Raw genomic sequence first — 17,633 nt, 5'->3', positions numbered from 1 at the left:
GCTGGGGGGGGGCTGGCCAAGGGGGTCCCCGTCTCCCCGGGGGGGCCGCAGGGACAAGGCGGCCGCGGGCCGAAGCAGCTCCGTGGGCAGCGCCCGCGGCCCGTCGCCGCAGGGGGCCCGGGGCCCCACCCACCCCCGCGGTTGCCCGGGACCGGGCCGCGGCGGGTGCGCGGGCGGGCGCGGTGCCGGACTACGCGCCCCGGTGGCCCCTGCGCGGCGGCGGGGCGGGGCGGGGCGGGGCGGGCGCGGCCCTACAAAGGCAGCGGCGGCGGCAGGCGGCCGCTACTCACCGGCACCGGCGGCAGGGCGCGGTGCCGCCCGCGCTCCCGGCACAAAGCGCGGCCATGAGCCGGCTGTAGGGCCCCCGGCAGCCAGCCGCCTGCTCCGCTCCCTTCGGCCGCCGCCGGGGCTCGGAGCCGGGGGTGTGCTTGTGTGTGTGGGGGGGTGTTTCTTCTCGTCGCGGGGTGGATGCCGGCGGGGTCCGGCCGCGCCCGGCACCATGCACACCGTGCAGAAGGACACCACCTTCACCAAGATCTTCGTCGGGGGGCTGCCCTACCACACCACCGACTCCTCCCTCAGGAAGTACTTCGAGGTCTTCGGGGACATCGAGGAGGCGGTGGTGATCACCGACCGGCAGACCGGCAAATCCCGGGGATACGGCTTTGTAAGTGCCGCTCTGTGTGCGTGTGTGTCCCGGCCCCGCTTCCCCACCGCCGCGGTGATGGGCGGCGGGACTGCCCCCCCTCCCGACCCGACCCGACCCGGGGGAGGGGGCTGGCGGCGGTGCCCCCGGGCCGGCGGATTCCCCGGTTGCCGGGTCCGGGGAGGGTGCGGGGGTCCCCGGAGGAAAGCCCCCCCGGTGCCGGATGAAAGCCCCCCCCCCCGGTGCCGGCCGAGGTCGTACCCTGCGTTTTCAGCACCGCCGGTGCCGCCGTCTGTTGTTGGGGTTTTTTTGGGTTTTGTTGTTTGTTTTTTTTTTTTGGCGGGTTTCCGCGCTGCCCTCGGGCTCCGCATCCCCGGAGCTGCCGCTGCTGGGGGGATTTTGGGGACTGGCCCCACCAACCCCCTAAAAAAGCTCCGGGGAGGAGGTGGGAAGGCGAGAGAGAACGGCTGGCGTTAGCCCAGCGGAGTCGCTTGGCGAGGGGGGAGCCCTCTCGTCTGTCATTCCCCAGGAGCCCTTCCCGTCTCGCTGGGCACGAAACAGAGTTTAGGTCCGGATTCAAAATAGAATGATAAATAAACTCTACTTAGTGCCTGTTGCTGGAGCATTTACAAAGTGCCGTTGCTACAAACAAGGCTGTACTTGATTCCAGGTGACCATGGCAGACAGAGCTGCGGCTGAAAGGGCGTGCAAAGACCCAAACCCCATCATCGATGGCAGGAAAGCAAATGTGAACCTGGCATATTTGGGAGCAAAACCAAGGAGTATTCAAACTGGTGAGGCATCCAGGAGATCCCGTCTCTCTCTATTAGAATAACTTGTAAGACGAGGAAACGAGTTACTCGGGATGGATTCGTCTGATCCGATGATGCGTGCTTACCCCTCACAGTGCTGGTTGTTGGCTGAGGCCACTGTTGCCCGGTTACCTCCCTTCCCTATCTTCTTACTCGTACCTGTTACACCACTGTTACGCACCTAAGTTTGTATAACTGAGTTAAAGCCATTTTATTCCACGGTTAATCTATTTTCCTGTTAATCCTTTTCACTACGTCAGTATTAACAGTAAGCTCCATTTCATCATTCTGCCCTTCGGTTTAATGTCCACAGTACCCAATGTGTAAAATAAGGCATTATACCCCATTGTCTCTTCAGTAACAGCACTTTCATACTGTTCTTTAATCTGAATTCCCATCTGGTCCTCGTGCATAGCGCATACGCATATTAAAATTAACTTGTTTCTAAATGGGGCTCTGAATTTGCTCACATGCATAGCAGATGAAATGCATGTACATGTGGTCCGAGGTGTAATTACCTATGTATATTACAAGATGAATATTACAATGGATGCCATTCATTAATATTGCTTTTCTCTGAACGCTTTTTTAGGTTTTACCATAGGTGTGCAGCAGCTACATCCAGCCTTCATTCAGAGACCCTTTGGGTAAGTGGGAATGTTTCTTAACAGTCTATTTGAAATCAAATTCACGAATCAACTTCCTCATTATTTAAAATGCGTGAAAAAAGCCTCAGCCGTCCAAAAGTGGACAGTTTCAACAGCTGTTGTTAATGTTTGTAGTACTTTCTGGTGAAGATTTCAGAAGTTTTGTGCATTTGTCAACTTCAATATAATTCCCAAAGATCCGCCTTTATCCTCAGTAAATCTTAGTCATAATAAACCCAGCGCATTGCTTGCTGCTTTGCCAACTTCAAGAATTCAAATAAACGGAAAATAGTTTCTCTATTATAGTACTTAAGGTGTCAAAACAATTAAGCAAATTCTGTTCTCATGTTTCTTAAATAAGATCTTCTGCTTCCTCCGTGCTGTTTCCCACATAATCATGCTTAGGGTACAGTTTTATCCTAGAAAACAAATTGCATTGGAAACAAAGTCTGTTACTTAATGAAAGTAACATTAGGTCAAAAATTGATTTTGGACAGATGTTATACAAGGCTTGAATAGTCTGCAAAAGTGGGCTTTTGTCTGCTGTTTTCAATAGCTTATACCATCCCTGCTCGGTTAGAAAAGTCCTCTTTTTATACATCTAATAGGATCTGGCAGCTGCTCGGCAAAAGACAAGTGTGCTTCACGAGAACAATAGTGACTGTCATACTGCCTTCATTTAACTGTTTAATGATTGATGCAGTTCTTTTTTTTACACCGTTTCAGAAAGTGAATATTGATAGGGTTTTTTATTATTATCTTCTAAGAGCATTAAGAAAGTAGGTGCATTTTTTAAAGCTTTTGAGCGCTGCTCTGTTGTGTTTTTTGTGTGACTCTAATATAAATAGATGGGATTTTGGCCTTTGTCAACAGAAATACTTCATCCCTTTCCTGCTCTCTGCTCATGTTTTTTTTTTTGGGGGTGGTTTTTTTGTGTGTGTGTTTTTGGTTTTTTTTGTTTTGGGTTTTTTTTTTTTTTTTAAAGAAAAAAAACCTGCTAACAACAAAACAGAAACTTTCACTCCTCTGCCCTCATGGCTGCAGTTGCCAACTGCCGGGGTAATCTCATTCCAATGAGTTTATGGATGTAAGAGACTGTGTTGCCACAATAGTGCACACCCAGCGTACGTGTGTTGTGTACGGTTCAAGCATGCCGCTTTTCGTAAGCGATTACGGCTCTGTTGGAAAGACTCGAAGAACATCTGTCATGAAATGGAGTCTTTTTTTTTTTTTTTTTTTGGTGCAAGAGCTGTAGTAGTCTACAGAGACAAGATGCTGCTTTCTGATAGCTCTCCTTGCATGGGAGCTACAATAGCTTTCTTAGCCCCCAAAGCAGCGGTGCATTCGAGATGTGAACCCCGGAGGCTTTCCCAGTTGCACAGGAGTGCACAAGAGAGGCTGATGATAAAACCAGCCTGTTAGGAGTTCTTCACGCGTGCTAACAGAACAGAACAAAAGGGTGAAGCACGTTAAACTCCTCGTGTTGGCAGGAGAGCTGGCGCATGCCTGTTCCTCCCGCAGATAATCTGCTGTTCCTGCGGGTGCTGTTCCTACCCAGCAGCCGCAGCCCTGCAGCTCTGGAAAAACATAGTTTTTTTTTCTTTTTGAACAGTTTGCTTTTGGTTTCGGTGTACAGAGGAGTGTGGGATCAACTGACTGCGTGTTCCTTGTGATCTAGACAGTTACTGTTCCAGTTCTTAGGCATTGGTTTCATCATTAAACCAGCAGAGCTGCAGTTAGCACATACAGCAGAGAGTACTATAAATTATTTATCGGTTGCCAAGAGACAGGAACCAGGAGAGTGGAGGGGTGGAGGAAGGGGATTATATATCATTATTTGCAAGCATCAGTAAACAAGAATTTCATTGCACTCAGTCATTGCTGGAGCAGAATCACTGAAAATGTGAGTTTGGCAAAATGTGGAGCCGTTTACCTGAGCACCACGGCTGGGGCTGCTCTGTGGCTTCCGAGCAAAGCATCAGGTGCTCAGTCAAGCAACCGAGCTCGGCTGCCGGTTCCCTCTTGGGGACCGGTTGGTCTCGTCAGTAGACCAACAAAATTAAGAGCCTGCCAGGCTCCCCTCTTGCATTTCCTTGGCCTTCTGTGGGATTTGAGGATAGACGAGGAGTTTATCGGGGTCTGTCTGTCTTTGGAAGCTTCACTGAGTTGCCGTTGTCCATTTGCTCTGCACGGCATGGAGCGGATCCTGACCTGCCCCGAGTGAAGCTCAGTGGCTCGCCTGTGCTGCCCCGGAGTGGGACGTCGCGGGGTTCTCCCTCCTGCAGTTCCTGCCGCTGCAAAGTGTTTGTGCCCAGGCGTTGGCAGGTGCTTTCCAAAAGATGATTGTTACGGGATGCGGGCTATGAGGTGCCCAAGCTGGACTTGGCGAGGAAGAAATGAATGAACAACCCGCTAACTGCTAGGCAGTTAAATAAGTGCAAGCCAATCAGTCGTGTTCCAGCTATCAAGCCACAAAATGTGGGTTTTGGTGAAACTTGAAATGAATGGAAACTATGAAAATCACCCAAACATCAGCGAGGATTATTTATAAACTGAAGGCTCCCCCTCCCCACTACCAGGCACCCAAATGCAGCTGTAAATATTGCTTGGGGTATGCGGAACAGAAAGAGAAACCACGAGGAGCCTCTGTCCTTCCTCCCACTGTCCTGGCAGAGCAGGCACTTGTATGGCAGACAGCGCGGAGTCGGTAGTAAATCCTGTTTGGGAGAGCAGTCTCTAGATTGTCGTAACCGGAGATCTTAACAGTAACGCGAGGCAAAGGATGCGCCTGTGTCAGGGTGACTCGGAGATCTGGCTTCTGAGTTTGGGGAAGCAACATTAGGCCTGGGGGCTCAGCCTGGAGCTTACAGACGATGCTTTGCTTGGAGGCAGCCTTTCCCTGCGGCTACCAGCCAGCACCGAGCTGTGCGTATGTGACCAGAGAGGGGGGAGACCCTCTGTCTCCAAATGGAGCCGTCTCTGACTGCAGCGGTGTCCCTTTTTAAGAAGTTTTGAGAAACATGGAAGACTTCTTGGAAGCTGCTAGAGCAACCCTGTATAGACCCCTTGACCAGGAGTACGTGGCGATGTGGCAGAGCTGCTTGGTGCCCCCCTCTTGGCTCCCTCCTCTGGGACTCTGGTCCTCGAGACAGGCTTGAGGCTGTGCAGGGAACGGGGATTCCCTGGTTCTTCTCTTCCCAGCCGTGCTTGCTGCTCTGGACAGAGCAGCGTATGGCAGATGCATTCCTGTGGCTGTGCCTCAGCGAAGGAGCTATCTGTGTGGGAGATCTACCAGTGCCTGAGCGAGTGACTGAGCTGTTGGAAACATCTGTCTGTCTCTTGCAGCAGGATCCAGCTCTTTCCATATCTGCACATGGGATATTGCTGCTCCAGAGACCCGGCTGCTCATCTGTGTGTAGTTGCTTTTTCTGGTGGCCCCCTGACTCTGGCCCACACTTGGTCTCAGGCAGCATTGGAAACAGTTAAATCTGAGTTTGAAATTTCATGCATAGATGCTGCTGCAGTTAGGAAGTGAAGAAAGTCCCTCTTTGTGTCAGCCCACCCTCTCTTGCAGCTGTTTATCCTTAAAACTTCTCTATCGGGTTAAAAATAAAAGGAAACTAACTTTCATCGTTTCTGTGGTTATGCTTACAAAGCGGCGCACGCTGGCCTTGCTCTGCTCAGCCTCTGTCAGCCGGCATCCCCCGTGCCCCGGCTCCCTGTGGCATCACTTACCAAAAGCCGTCCGGCTGCCGGACCCCCGCCTGCTCTGCCACGTGCTCCCGTGGGGACGGCACAGCCGGCACCTGTTGGTTATCGTGTGCCAATAACATGAAAGCTCTGGGGGGGGGGGGGATTTCCTAAGAAACATTCAAATCCATTTTCCAAATGGCTTCAGCTGCTAGTTCTCAGGCATGGTTACTGCTCTTCAGACCAAATGTTTGCCAGTCAGAAAGAACTCCTTTTTTAAATTTTTTTTTCTTTTTTCTTTTTTTTTTTTTTTTTTAAGAGTAGGCATGTATTTATAAGCAGATCAGATGGCTTTGCGAATTTTCATGAACACCTCCTTTAAGGTGGCAAATGGTGGCGTCAGTCCCAAGGCCTTGCTATACAATTTGTTTTGCTTTTGGGTGTGATTTGCTCATGTCCTGCATCTAGTATAGGCCTGTAGAAAAGGAGAGCGCAGTCTGATACACTGGCCTTACACTTGACTATGTCGATGTTGTGCCAAGCTCAAGGCAGCAGTAGACCTTTTGCAGGGGACAGAGTCTGGATGGAGGGTGCCATGTGCCGTTCCAGTGCAGCCAGGGCACGGACCTGGGCGTGATGAGAGCCAGGCTGAGCTGTCTCTAGCTTTGTCTTTACAGCACACGATTGGAGTTGTTGACGTCTTCTCTGCATGATTCCATTGCCTTCAGTGGATTTGCTCTTCATCCTTACCAGCGCGAGAGCAGCCGCCTTGGCAGCAGAGACCTCGGTCCCTTTCCCTTATTGCAGGAGTTGGGGAGGGGCAGATGCAAAGTTCTCCTGTTCGGATCTGGCTGGTGCTGCTTAGTCCCAGTGTGGCGGATTCATGCATGCACCGGGATTTTCAGAGGAGTCCAGCTTGTACTTGATCTCATCTTTCTTTTGCGCAGCTGTTGGCGTACTGGTCCCTAACTCCGTAGTATTAAATACGTGCCCAGTAATTCGAATGATAAATGCAGCTCTGACCGGCCTGAGGACACCAGAGAGGGAACTAGACAGTTGTTGTGCTGATAATTTGGTAGCAAGGACACCGGGTCACTTCTAAATATTACTTACACGAAGAACTTGTTCCCCACAGATGGGAGCAAGCTACATACCGAAGCTAAATATACTCTATGATCACAAAAGATGAAAAGTCGTGGACCTCTAGAGTTAAACTGAGTCTCCTATTTCTTGGTCTCTAAATCCTGTAAATAGGATCGTGCTGTCCCCTGCCATTTCCCTGTGGCCAGCTTTGAGCGTTTCAGCTCTCCTGTGCCATGGCTGAGCTGCCGCCGGCTCTGCTCCGGGGAGAGTCGTGCCGGGAGCAGGCTCGCTGCTCCCCTGGGGTCCCACCTTGTGGGAAGATGCTGTAGATCAACAGAAGCACAACTGGCAGCAGACATCGCTGAAACTCTTAAAATGGAATTTCTTTCTTGGTGTAGAAATCACTTGTTTTATCAGTGTAGGTTTTCTTTTCTCAAAAAGAGATATTTCGTTGCTTCTTCCATAACTAAAGCATTGTACTTCAAAATACTTCATCTATCCAAGAAAGAGGTTTTGATAAATTGAATGTGCAGATGCTTTTAATTAAAAGTCAGTCGAAGGGATTATGTGTAAAGAAAGTCAGTCCATTAAAAAACAGAACCAGTTTAAAGTAGTCAGTTTAATATATATTATGCCAAAACTTGTCAGGCACTTGAGAAGACTTTAGATATGTTTCTGCAGCCTTTGGTTTTCCCCAAATTGCAGAAGAAAATTGGAAAGCTTAGTTCAAGGCAGAATTTCTGGGGCTTCCTGGGTTAATCTGTTAGAGCCTCTGGTTTTGCTCCTGTGTGGACAGGGTGACTCCAGCATCCTCCTGGGCTTCTCACACCGACGCTGAAGGACTCGGGCTCTGGTAGTGCGCTGGTGTGAAGCATTTTCTATTTCTTCTGTCAGTTCGTTTCTGGTTTGGCTGTGCTGATAACTCGAGAGGGGAGGGGTTTTTCCTTCTCTGGGTAGCTGACTGGTTGCGGATAAACTTCCATGTGGCTTTTTCCTTGGTGCCAGATGGCTCTTGTTTCAGGCAGATGTTATCTCCTGCTACCTGAGTATTTTTCAGCCTGCTTCTCCAAAACTATTTTTGGTCTGGCTCAACATGCCTTTGTTTGGGACTATTTTTTTTTTTCTTTTTCCTTAGGGTGTGGGGGAAGCAAGATGCAGAGGATAAAGCTGTAAATTGTTGAGCCCGGTGAACTCGTGGTGGAGCTCAGCATGTTGATCTCAGACTCTTGGTTAAGCTGAGAAAAGGGATTACGTCTTTATGAGAAGATATACTCTTGTCTTTGGTCTGCAACCTCTTTTTTTTTTTATTTCTTTTGATTTTTTTTTAGCTGCTATTTTTTTTTGATTTTTTTATAGCTGCACCAGCTATAGGGGAAGTTGTAGGTGGCATTTCTTTTTACTTGTTTCTGTGGGATCCATCTTCCTCCACTATGGGCCATTAGTCCATTGCATCATGAAGTCAAGATGTGCTAACGCTGCAAAATGGGGACATGGCTGGTCTATGGTAGGTTCTCAGCTACTGCGGTGCCTCCTGTTCCTTAAATTTTCTCTCTTCTGCCAAAATGAAAATAAATTGAAATCATGGATTGCTCTCATACTCTCAGTTGGCATTTGTGTTTCTCGAGCAATGGTTTTGGTAGGCTCAGCAACCAGCAGGCATTTTTACTGAATCCTGTAATACAATCACTTTTTCTCTTGTACTGATTCCAGCCTGGGACAGTCTGTTGTGGCTGGTTGTTCCTTGGTGATCGCCACCAGTGTGTGGTGATGTCTGGTCCCAAGAAGGAAGCAGGAAACCTATTTTTTTACCTGTTAACACAGGCTGCTGTGTAAATCTTCCCAGAGGGCCGGAGGAGGATGAGTAGAAGACAGACAGGCAAATTAGTTACAAGATGAGCAGAAATAGAGTTGGTTTGTTTACTATTTTGGGTTTGAGTCCTATTGTAGTAGGTGAGGATAAATACTGTACTGTGGAGCTGTAGAGTTCATCCTTGCCATACTTTGAGCTGGCTGATGAGGCAGAAGCCATTGACATTTCAATGCATGTTTAAATCAGCTTTAGTAGGGACATTTTGGGATTCAGAGGTTTGTCATGTCAGTGGTTGAAGCCCAGCCCATGTCAGTGAAAGCTGATGGATACTGGAGTGGTTTTGGGCACGATGAATGTCCTGATCTGGTCGGAATTGTTGGTGGAAAACTTCATGAGTTCTCCTCCTGGAGCAAGAGTCCTTGTTGGCAGGCAGGGACTGACCTGGCTATGCTCCGGCCTGTAGCCCCTCCTCATCGTGTCTGGATTTGAGAACAGGGACTGATTTCTCACGTATCTACAGCCTTTCATTGTGGCTGGGGCCTGTATGATATGTGTTGCCAAGCCTACCACCGCTCCACAAAGGTATACTTAAAGTGGCTCCACGAGGTGAGTGCTTGCTGGCTTGGGAGTGTCCTTCAGGAATGATGTTCTTGGGGCATGAGTTACAGCAGGATGTGTCTGTGCATCACCGGCACCGAGGTGGTGTTGTGGCACTGCTAATGCAAGTGTAGAGCTCCTGGAGTGCTGTTGCTTTCCTTGGGGTTGCTGGGGTGTGCCCAGTCTTACACTCATGAACCCAGTTCAAAATACATCTTCAAATCTGTCATCCAGGCTGTGGCTGGAGGTGTTACTTCACCAGAGGTAGTTGTCATGTTGCTGTCATGGTCAGCTGTGTCATGATTCTGCAGTACCACCTACCAACTGAAGCCTTCACCGCCTGCCATCACGTGTTGTGGCAGTGTGGGTGTCCCTGTAGCAGCTAACGGGTCAACTCTAGTGGAAATGGAGGCCAAATTCCTGGGGTCAAATGCCAGAATTTGTGCCTTCACTGGCAGACACAAAGGGCTCTGTTTCTTTAATTCTCGAAGGAATAAAAGGCTGGTCGTGGCGGTGGCATTTGTGTGCTGATCTCTGTGAGGCTGCCAAGAGCCCTGTCCCCCTCCTTGTTTCCCAAGTGTTTGTGTGATGCCGTGTCCCTCTTGGCAGAGGGTTGCAGTTGTCTCCCACCTCTCCAGAAGCAGCAAAAGCAGCTCCTGGTGTGGCTGGCAGAGCTCGAGGAGGACGGGAGATTCTGCCATGCTGCTCTCCCAGACCCACGTAGCTTGCAGGAGCTGCTCATGGATCATGCGTAGGAAGTCCTGCAGGATGGAGGAGAGCTGAGAAGGTGCAGCTAAAACACATTTTAGGTGTAAACCTGACCTAAAATAATCAAGTATCTAAAAAGTATCTGTGCGATGAGCTCTGCCAGCTAGAGCTGCTGACGGGGGAGAGGGCTTCGTTAGCTCATTCCTCTCCCTTGCCATTTGGGAAGGGGTGAGGGACACGTGGCCTTCTTACTTCTCCCTTCCCCCTGGCTGCCCTTGGGGCTGCCGCTGCCCGCCCTGCAGCTCTCCCCCGGCAGCCCTGCCGCTGTGGTGGGGACAACTGGGTGACGGCAGGTTTTAAAAAGTCCGCTCTTTCAGCAGGCAGCACCTCCTGGGAGCCAAGGGCGCTGGCCTCACCTGATGCCTTTGAATACCTCCACCCAGGACCGCACCAAAACCGGGCTGCTTTTGTTCTGCCCTTCGCATTTTGCACAGCAAAAGCAGAAGCCGAGTCGGCGTCTCCTCTGCCAATGGCTCCGTAACCATCTCTTTTGTTCTGTGTCTTGCAATTTTTGGCTGCCAGGGTAGCGTGGCGTCGTGCCACGTAGTTAGGAACGTGGGCTAGCGTGGCAGTCCTGCACCGCGACGGTCCTCCCGAGTCCCTCCTGTGGCCACCGCTGGCTCTAGACTTAGGTTTGAACATGCTCGTTGCGTTTTTGTGGACTTTGCCTGTGATTAATCGTAATGCCATAAGCATCTCATGTCTGCTGTTCACAGGATGACTTTGGTGTGTGGTGCCGATGGCTGATCACTTGGTTGATGTTTTATAATCGCATTGTGTGGACCGTAGATGAAGTTCTCTTCTGGCTGTCAGGGCCTATCCCAGAGGACAGAGGAACGCTGCGGGGAGGAAGGGAAAGGCATCTTAAAACACAGATGTGACTCATTCTGTAGAAATTCAGATTAGAGTTTGTTGATTCCTAGAAAAAGAACTCCAAAAGAGCTGCTTTTTTCCTGGGGAAAAAAATATGGAGGGGGGCGGAATATTTTAAGACCTTCTGTGGATGCTAAATGTAGCCAACAGAGAACTTCATCGTACTGCACTGGTGGTGTGGGGTTTTTTGTAGCTGCAAGACATCACAGTGACCTTACCTTGTGTTGTGTGTTTTGTTTTGATCAATGAGTTGCCATCTGTCTGCCTAGTTCAGACGTCCAAACTGCATAATGTCTTGATTGAAATTTCTAGCTAAATTATTAAAAGCCCGCAGACCAAAAGAACCTTCCTTTTTACATAGAAGCAGATTCTGGAGTTGCTGAGTGTGATTTTTCTAGTGCAGTAAACTATGGTGTGTGGTATGCATTGGGCTGGGATGTATTTCTGGAAACGGAGTACAGAAATACTTATTGTCGTCTTAGCTAATGGTGCTTTTTATTCAAAGTAGCATTGAAGAGCTGGAATTTTTCCTTGCTGAGCAAAACAGTAGTGCAGGATGTCGCGGATTTGCTGTCTCTCCGGAGCACGCCGTGGGAGCTGCAATGGAGGAGCTGTGTACGTGAAAGCAAAGCCGACACGCAGAGTTTCTCGGGGATGAGTTGTGAGCATGCGCTCGCCCTGATGGCCCCGCATGTGGCCACGTCCTCCCCATGGGGTGTGCTGGCTCCGCAGAGCAGTTGGGTCGCGACAGGGGACACCGGGGGGTGACCGGCGGAGCTGCTCAGACGGGGTGGTGCCCAGGCTGGGTTGCTTGGAGGCTCTCGGACCGTCCTCCTGGTCATTCTGCAGGCACAGGCTGGATGCCTGTGTGCTGGAAAAATGCACGCCCCCTGCCCCCCGCCTCTGATCCTGCTGGTGGGGTGTTTTTTTAGTGAGTCCCGAGCGTGAGGATTTTGCATTTGCTTTTTTGTTGCATTTGTGGAGTGGTTTTAACTTTATCAAGCCCTCAAGCAGCAGGAAGCCCGGTGGTGGGACACATGCAGGGAGAAGTGACAGGCAGCCAGAGCATCCCTCGCCAGTCTGGGATGCAGGCTCTTGTCCGAGCTGCCAATGTACGAGTGGGCAGAGCAAGAGGCATGCGCGGGGCTGGCTCTTCTCGCCCCCAGGGGTTGCCTGGGCCAGTGCCTGGTCTGCGCAGGCTGTCCCCAGACCCTGGCAGGCCAAGAGAGCAGTATCACACCTCTGCACTATTTAAAACGAAACAAAACAAACTCCCAGTGACAAGGAACCTCTGGGTTGGGACTAGGCCCAGCTCCTCAGAAGATGCGAGTGCGAGTTCAGCCCTTGGTCCAAGCTGGTCCATAAGCTCTAGCTCCGACTCAGCCGAGCGGCGTCAGTTTAGGTCAGAGCTAACCAAAAGTGATTCAGTGAATTTCTGCTGCCTTGTCTCATTCTTGTTAGTCACAGGGTGATATTGGGTATGGTGCATTTATGGACTGAAGGGCTGTGACGTCCCTCTCTCCGCACCACACGGGGGGTGGCTCTGGCCTCTGGAGGTGGTCTTGCACTTAATCAGCCAAAGGTTGAGATGCTGCTCCCCACCACCCATCCTCCTCCCTGGTGCTGCACCTCCGGGGGTGGCCTTGTTCTGTCTAAGGACCCTGGTTTTGGAGGCAGTGTTGCTGGGCGGGGGGAGGAGAACATCATTCTCTCATCATGCAAATTGCCTCAAGAAAAAGCAAAGTGCATATGTGAGTGGGAAAACGAGAGAAAACTCGGTTCAGATGAGCACTTGTTTGTGAGAAGCCTTTCTCCTGCCTGAAGATGGGGTTAAACCATCCTGTGCTGGTTGTGAAGCAAATAGGAACAGCCCTGTAACTGCTGGATAGGGGGGACCACCAGCTCCAGGTGGTCCCCAGTATGTGGTAGCTGAGACCTAGAATGGACACTCGGGTGGAACGAGGGCAGCCACGACCCATCCACAGAAGTTCCCAGTCTCTGGCTGCGGGTCCCCATGAAGCACCAGAGCACCGGGTCCTGCAGCGTGGTGAGTCTGCTGGGGCTTCCAACCTGGAGGTCAGATGGATGAACGGGCAAGATATCCTCTTCCCGAGCAGCTGAGCTCGGCCTTAGAGAGCAATTCAGGCACGTACAAGCCTGCGGCTTGTGAAAAGCCTGTGGGAGGCTTTTAAAAGTGGTTGTGTTTAAAAATGTGCTGTCACACACATCCACACAAAAATCCCCAAAATATTTGAATCTGCACAAGCTCTTTGCGGAGTTTTACCTTGGGTTTTTTTTTTTTGGTTTGTTTGCCAAAACAAGTTGGGCTTGGGGGCAGGGTGGAAGGAGCTCTCTGGAGTGGCTTTTGGTTCGTGCTGTTGCCTTACGTGGTTCAGCAACAGCTGGCCGAAAGGGACCTTCTCCACAGCGTGTGCTTCTTGGTGCACGTGTCTCTGATCTTCCAGTGGTCACGTGCCATTGGCTGGTGGCAGTCTGCACACCCCAGTTTCTTAAACTAGCCCCAGATCGTCAAGCCTGTGCACGATGGAGCTCTGCTGCTGAGGGCTGGGCGGGCAGATGCTGGTTGCCCATTTTTCTCTGGCCTGTGGTAGTTCGTGTGGATGGACCTAAACCTTCAGGTTTCTGCAGTTTTTGCTCTTGTTTGAGGCCTGACTTCTTGTGGGCCCTTTGGAAAACACAGCCCTTTCATTTTGCTGCTTTTTGTTTTTTGTTTTCCTTTGTTCCTCATTAATAGTTTATAGCAAATGCGTGGGCAATCCTGCATTAACCATCTCCAGGATCTTTCAAGTCTGTGGACTTTAATTGACTGTGGTGGTGTTAAATTCCTCTCAGCAGCATGGCTACCCCAGGGCAGGGGCTGGTGAAAAGCAACGCTTTAGGACCGGCATCGTGAGGGCAGAGGCAATGCCGGGGGTCGGCTGGCCATGGGGCTCGTGGGCACATTGGCATTGCCCCTGGGCCGGGGGCTGCTGGCACGGTCACTGCTGAGGAGTGTTACTTGGAGGAACAAAACCAGAATTAATATCTTGTGTTTTACTCCAAACACCCTGTAGCATTGCCCTAAACATCCAGTGTTATGGAAACACTGGCTTAAATGTGTAGTAACTGGTAACAGCTCACAAGCTGGAAGGGCCTTGGCTAAGCCTGGGGACAGTGGTCTTCCCTGGTGGGACGCTACCCTGATGGGATGAGCGGAGGAGGGACCTGGTGTCCCAGTGCCGGGAGGATGCGGGTCCTCGGGAGCCTCTGCCAGGGTTTGGGTGATGGTGGGACTGTGGACCTGGAGGATACAGGACATGGCGAGACTGCCAGCGCTGGCAGGGACAGGCAGGGCACGTGGGGGTCAGGGAGATACGGCGAGGCAGTCGGGCAGGGGCTGTGTCGCAGCCATTCAGGGAGGTTATTTTGGGGACCAACAGCCTGGATAGTGGGAGATACAAGACATGGAGACCATGGCGTGTGTCTGTTCTTGCAGTCCATGCGTCACCTTGCACTGCTTCCGCCCTTGGGCTCTAGGAGTGTTTTGCTGTTCATTCCCTCCACCCCGAGCAGCACCCTGCCTCAAGGGCAGCACTGGGGGCAGCACCGTGGCTGATGCAGATGAATTTGGGGGGGGGAGGAGGGCGATACGCAGGCTGGAGGAAGCCCAGCCCCTCGCTGACTCTCGCCCTTTGTCTCCACAGACTCACGCCCCACTATGTTTACCCCCAAGCCATCATCCAGCCCAGCGTGGTCATCCCTACCCCCGTGCAGTCCATCACGTCTCCCTACATCGACTACACCGCCGCCAGCCAAGCCTATTCCCAGTACACCACAGCTGCCTACGATCAGTACCCCTACGCTGCCTCTCCTGCTGCCGGCTTCGTGGGATACGGCTACACGGGCGCCGTCCAGCCGCCCATCACCGCCAGCAACCCCGCGGCGCCCGCCACCGCTTTCGTGCAGTACCAGCCCCAACAGCTGCAGCCCGACCGCATGCAGTGAGGGCCCTGCCCGCGCCTGCGCCGCCTAGGACAATCTTTTACACTTGGAAGGATACGACTAGGACAACAGAAGCAACGACAAAAAAAAAAATCCCAATAAAAGAAAAAAAACAAACCCAACAACAAAAAAAATCGCGCCTCCCCTTTATCCCCTTTACATAGGTGCATATCAATACCTAAGCTATTTATAGTGTTAAGGGCGGACCCAAACCCTTGCAGTCTGACTGTGCTCATGAAAATGGACTTCTGGTAAGTTGTTTTTTTTTTTTTTTGTTGTTTTTTTTCAATCTGGACAGATACTGTCTTGAAGATGTTCTAGAAGTGACTGAAATGTTTCACGGGAAAACTACAGATTCTTGCACACATTGCGGTCTGCTTCCATCACCCGTCGGTCGTCTTTCCGGCCCTCCCCCGTCAGCCCTCCCCTCCTCATCAAACCTGCAGTCCTCTTAATTACTGTTGAGGTACAGAGGTACTCGGAGAACATGGAAAAAAGCAATCTTATTTTTTGGTTGTACAAAAACTTTGTAATACTCAGAGATGCCTTACAGAAAAAAAGAAAAAAGAAAAAGAAAAACTATTTTTTAATATTTATTGCGATTTTATTCGCATGAGCTGTGAATTGCAGACAGAAGAATAGTAGTAAGTATCTGCCTTGTTTAATTCTCATTTTACTAAATTATTGTATGTAGGTAAAAGTTCTTAAGTAATTGCTGAATCACTTCAACATGCAAAAGGGAATATTGGCTTGAAGGAGAGCAGAATATTCCTTTAGTCAACGCACTGTACTATTTTCTTATCGTAATTGTTACTCTGTTAAGATTATCTCAAATTTAGGTATATTTTTAAATGCAAAAAACCAACCAAGAATACCGAACATTTTTGTCTACTTTGGTAGATCTTTTGTTACAATGCTGCAACCTATGGAGACATTTACAGTATTTATGTAAAAGAGATTTGGGGCTGTTGGCCAGCGAAGCTTAGGAGAATATCGTGAGTGGCGTAAAAGAGAAAAAAGGTGTTATGTCACTGAACAAATGGGTAAACGTAACCTTTTTATGCCTATAACCCAACAGCCAAATAAAGGAAGAGAACAGATGATGTAAGTTAAGTGCATTTCTACAAAGAACAGCAATAAACTATTTTAACTTTTAAAATGATTCGATACTGTATGGTAGCATGTTTGCTTGGCTGGAGTCTGGTAGGGAGTTCTTTCGGACTGGCCAGATCTGGCTATACTGGGGCTTTGCCCGTCAGCGTGGGGGGGTGGGAGCCGTGGGAACACGCGTCCTGGGGTGCAGTGGGGCCCGGCAGGAGCCCCTGCTGGCATCCGGACCCGGCACTGCGTCGCACGGGCGTTGCGTGGCCACAGCCGTCCCTCCCAGCGTGTCCCATGTGCCGTTGCTCGCTCTGAGTGGCCTGAGTCACCTGTAGCTCCTCACACCTCAGGGGTTGTGAGCTCCTGGAGTGTCACACCAGAGCTGTGTGGTCCCCAGCGCTTGTCCCCAAGCACTGGGTGCTGGCTCACGCCCAGTCTGTGCGGAGCAGAGGCTGTAAAGTGTGCCACTGGAAACCGGGACAGCTGAGATCAGATCTTACCCCAGAATCCTCAGGATATCGCTTTTGTTCTGCTATTTACTTAGGATAAGTGTTTTTCCTAAATTGAATCCATCCAAAAGTGAGTGGTCTGCCAAAGTCCTGTCCCGGTTAAGGGATCGGGCAGGCAGCGGTGAGGCTCCGGCAGGTGCTCGCGCCCCTGCGCCTCCTTTGCGTTACTCGGCCTCGTTGGACTTTTCCTTCATCAAGTTGCTTTAAAAATTTGGTTCTCAGATTTTGACCATTAAAAACTGTGACTATCAGCTTTTAAAAGTAAATAAAAATACTCTCTTTGAATGTACTAGTTATCTAGTTCATCTCTGTAAAGGTTACAGCAGAGCTGGTGCCAGGAAGTCGCCGCCTCTTTGGCACTGGTGTATATTGCTGTTCGGAAGGTGACGATGAACAGCATCACCTAAAGCCATCCTGGGGAAGCAGGGTGGACGTTGAGGCAGTTCAGCACTGTGTCTGATCAACTGCGGAACTTAAAGGCACAGAGTGGGCACGTCTAACATCATCAGTAGGTCTCAGAGTAAACAGCCCATCTCAATGAATGGAAACAGCTCATTCCTCCCTTGCTCATGTTGCGTGAGAATGCAGATCCTGGTGGGGCTCTTCGTCCTGCCCAGGGTTTTGCTTACAACCATGCGGGTGACATTTATTTCCTTTTTAAGTAATTAGTTTCTGGATATGGCTGTGGGGCTGCCAAAGGAGTAAGAGCCGAGCGCCGCATCCAGCCCAGCCCTGGCGAGGAGCACAGCCTGGCCCGGGAAACCTGCCTTTGAAGTACTATCGGGGCTGGAGATTATTCAGCAATTCTTTTCTCTCCCTGTCATGAGTCTTTCCGAGGAGGAGGAGGGAGGGGAGGATTTTGGAGGCGGGCGAGGGTGCCGGGAGCGTCGTGGTGCCTGTCCCCAGGCAGGGCTCCCGCACTGCTGAACGTCGGCTTTTGTCTTCGCCGAGGACCTGTGTCTTCCCAGGTCAATGGGAAGACCGAGGCCTCCAAAGATTAATTTGTCATTGAAAAAAAACCCAAGCAAACCGTGTCTGGTGCATTTTAAAGTTAAAAGAGTGATGATTTTCCATTTAGCTGACTCTAATTTCCTG

General features: G+C 50.6%; 1 protein-coding gene across 2 annotated transcripts; it reads left to right on the top strand.

Annotated features, from left to right (window-relative positions):
* The first annotated feature begins 242 nt into the window (after nt 1–242).
* RBM38 (RNA binding motif protein 38) lies at nt 243–16,090 on the top strand. 2 transcript variants are annotated; one of them, XR_012589599.1, is made up of 5 exons: nt 243–667; nt 1,317–1,440; nt 2,051–2,105; nt 14,631–15,092; nt 15,227–16,090. XR_012589599.1 is itself a non-coding variant. In XM_074604864.1 (4 exons), the coding sequence occupies exons 1-4, from the start codon at nt 500–502 to the stop codon at nt 14,929–14,931; spliced, it is 648 nt and encodes a 215-aa protein (XP_074460965.1). In that variant the 5' UTR covers nt 243–499; the 3' UTR covers nt 14,932–16,090. The 2 variants fall into 2 exon arrangements, 1 of the variants encoding a protein (XP_074460965.1); XM_074604864.1 differs by having other exon boundaries at nt 14,631–16,090.
* The last annotated feature ends 1,543 nt before the right edge of the window (nt 16,091–17,633 follow it).

This window comes from Larus michahellis, chromosome 12, assembly GCF_964199755.1.
Source record: "Larus michahellis chromosome 12, bLarMic1.1, whole genome shotgun sequence".
Classification (NCBI taxonomy): Eukaryota; Metazoa; Chordata; class Aves; order Charadriiformes; family Laridae; genus Larus; species Larus michahellis.
This window is presented reverse-complemented; position numbering and strand designations above follow the sequence as displayed.

Coding starts and splice junctions, on each gene's coding strand:
- RBM38 (XM_074604864.1), top strand. CDS start 500: ATGCACACCGTGCAGAAGGACACCACCTTCACCAAGATCTTCGTCGGG. Junction 668..1,316: donor AATCCCGGGGATACGGCTTT/GTAAGTGCCGCT, acceptor ACTTGATTCCAG/GTGACCATGGCAGACAGAGC. Junction 2,106..14,630: donor TTCATTCAGAGACCCTTTGG/GTAAGTGGGAAT, acceptor TTGTCTCCACAG/ACTCACGCCCCACTATGTTT.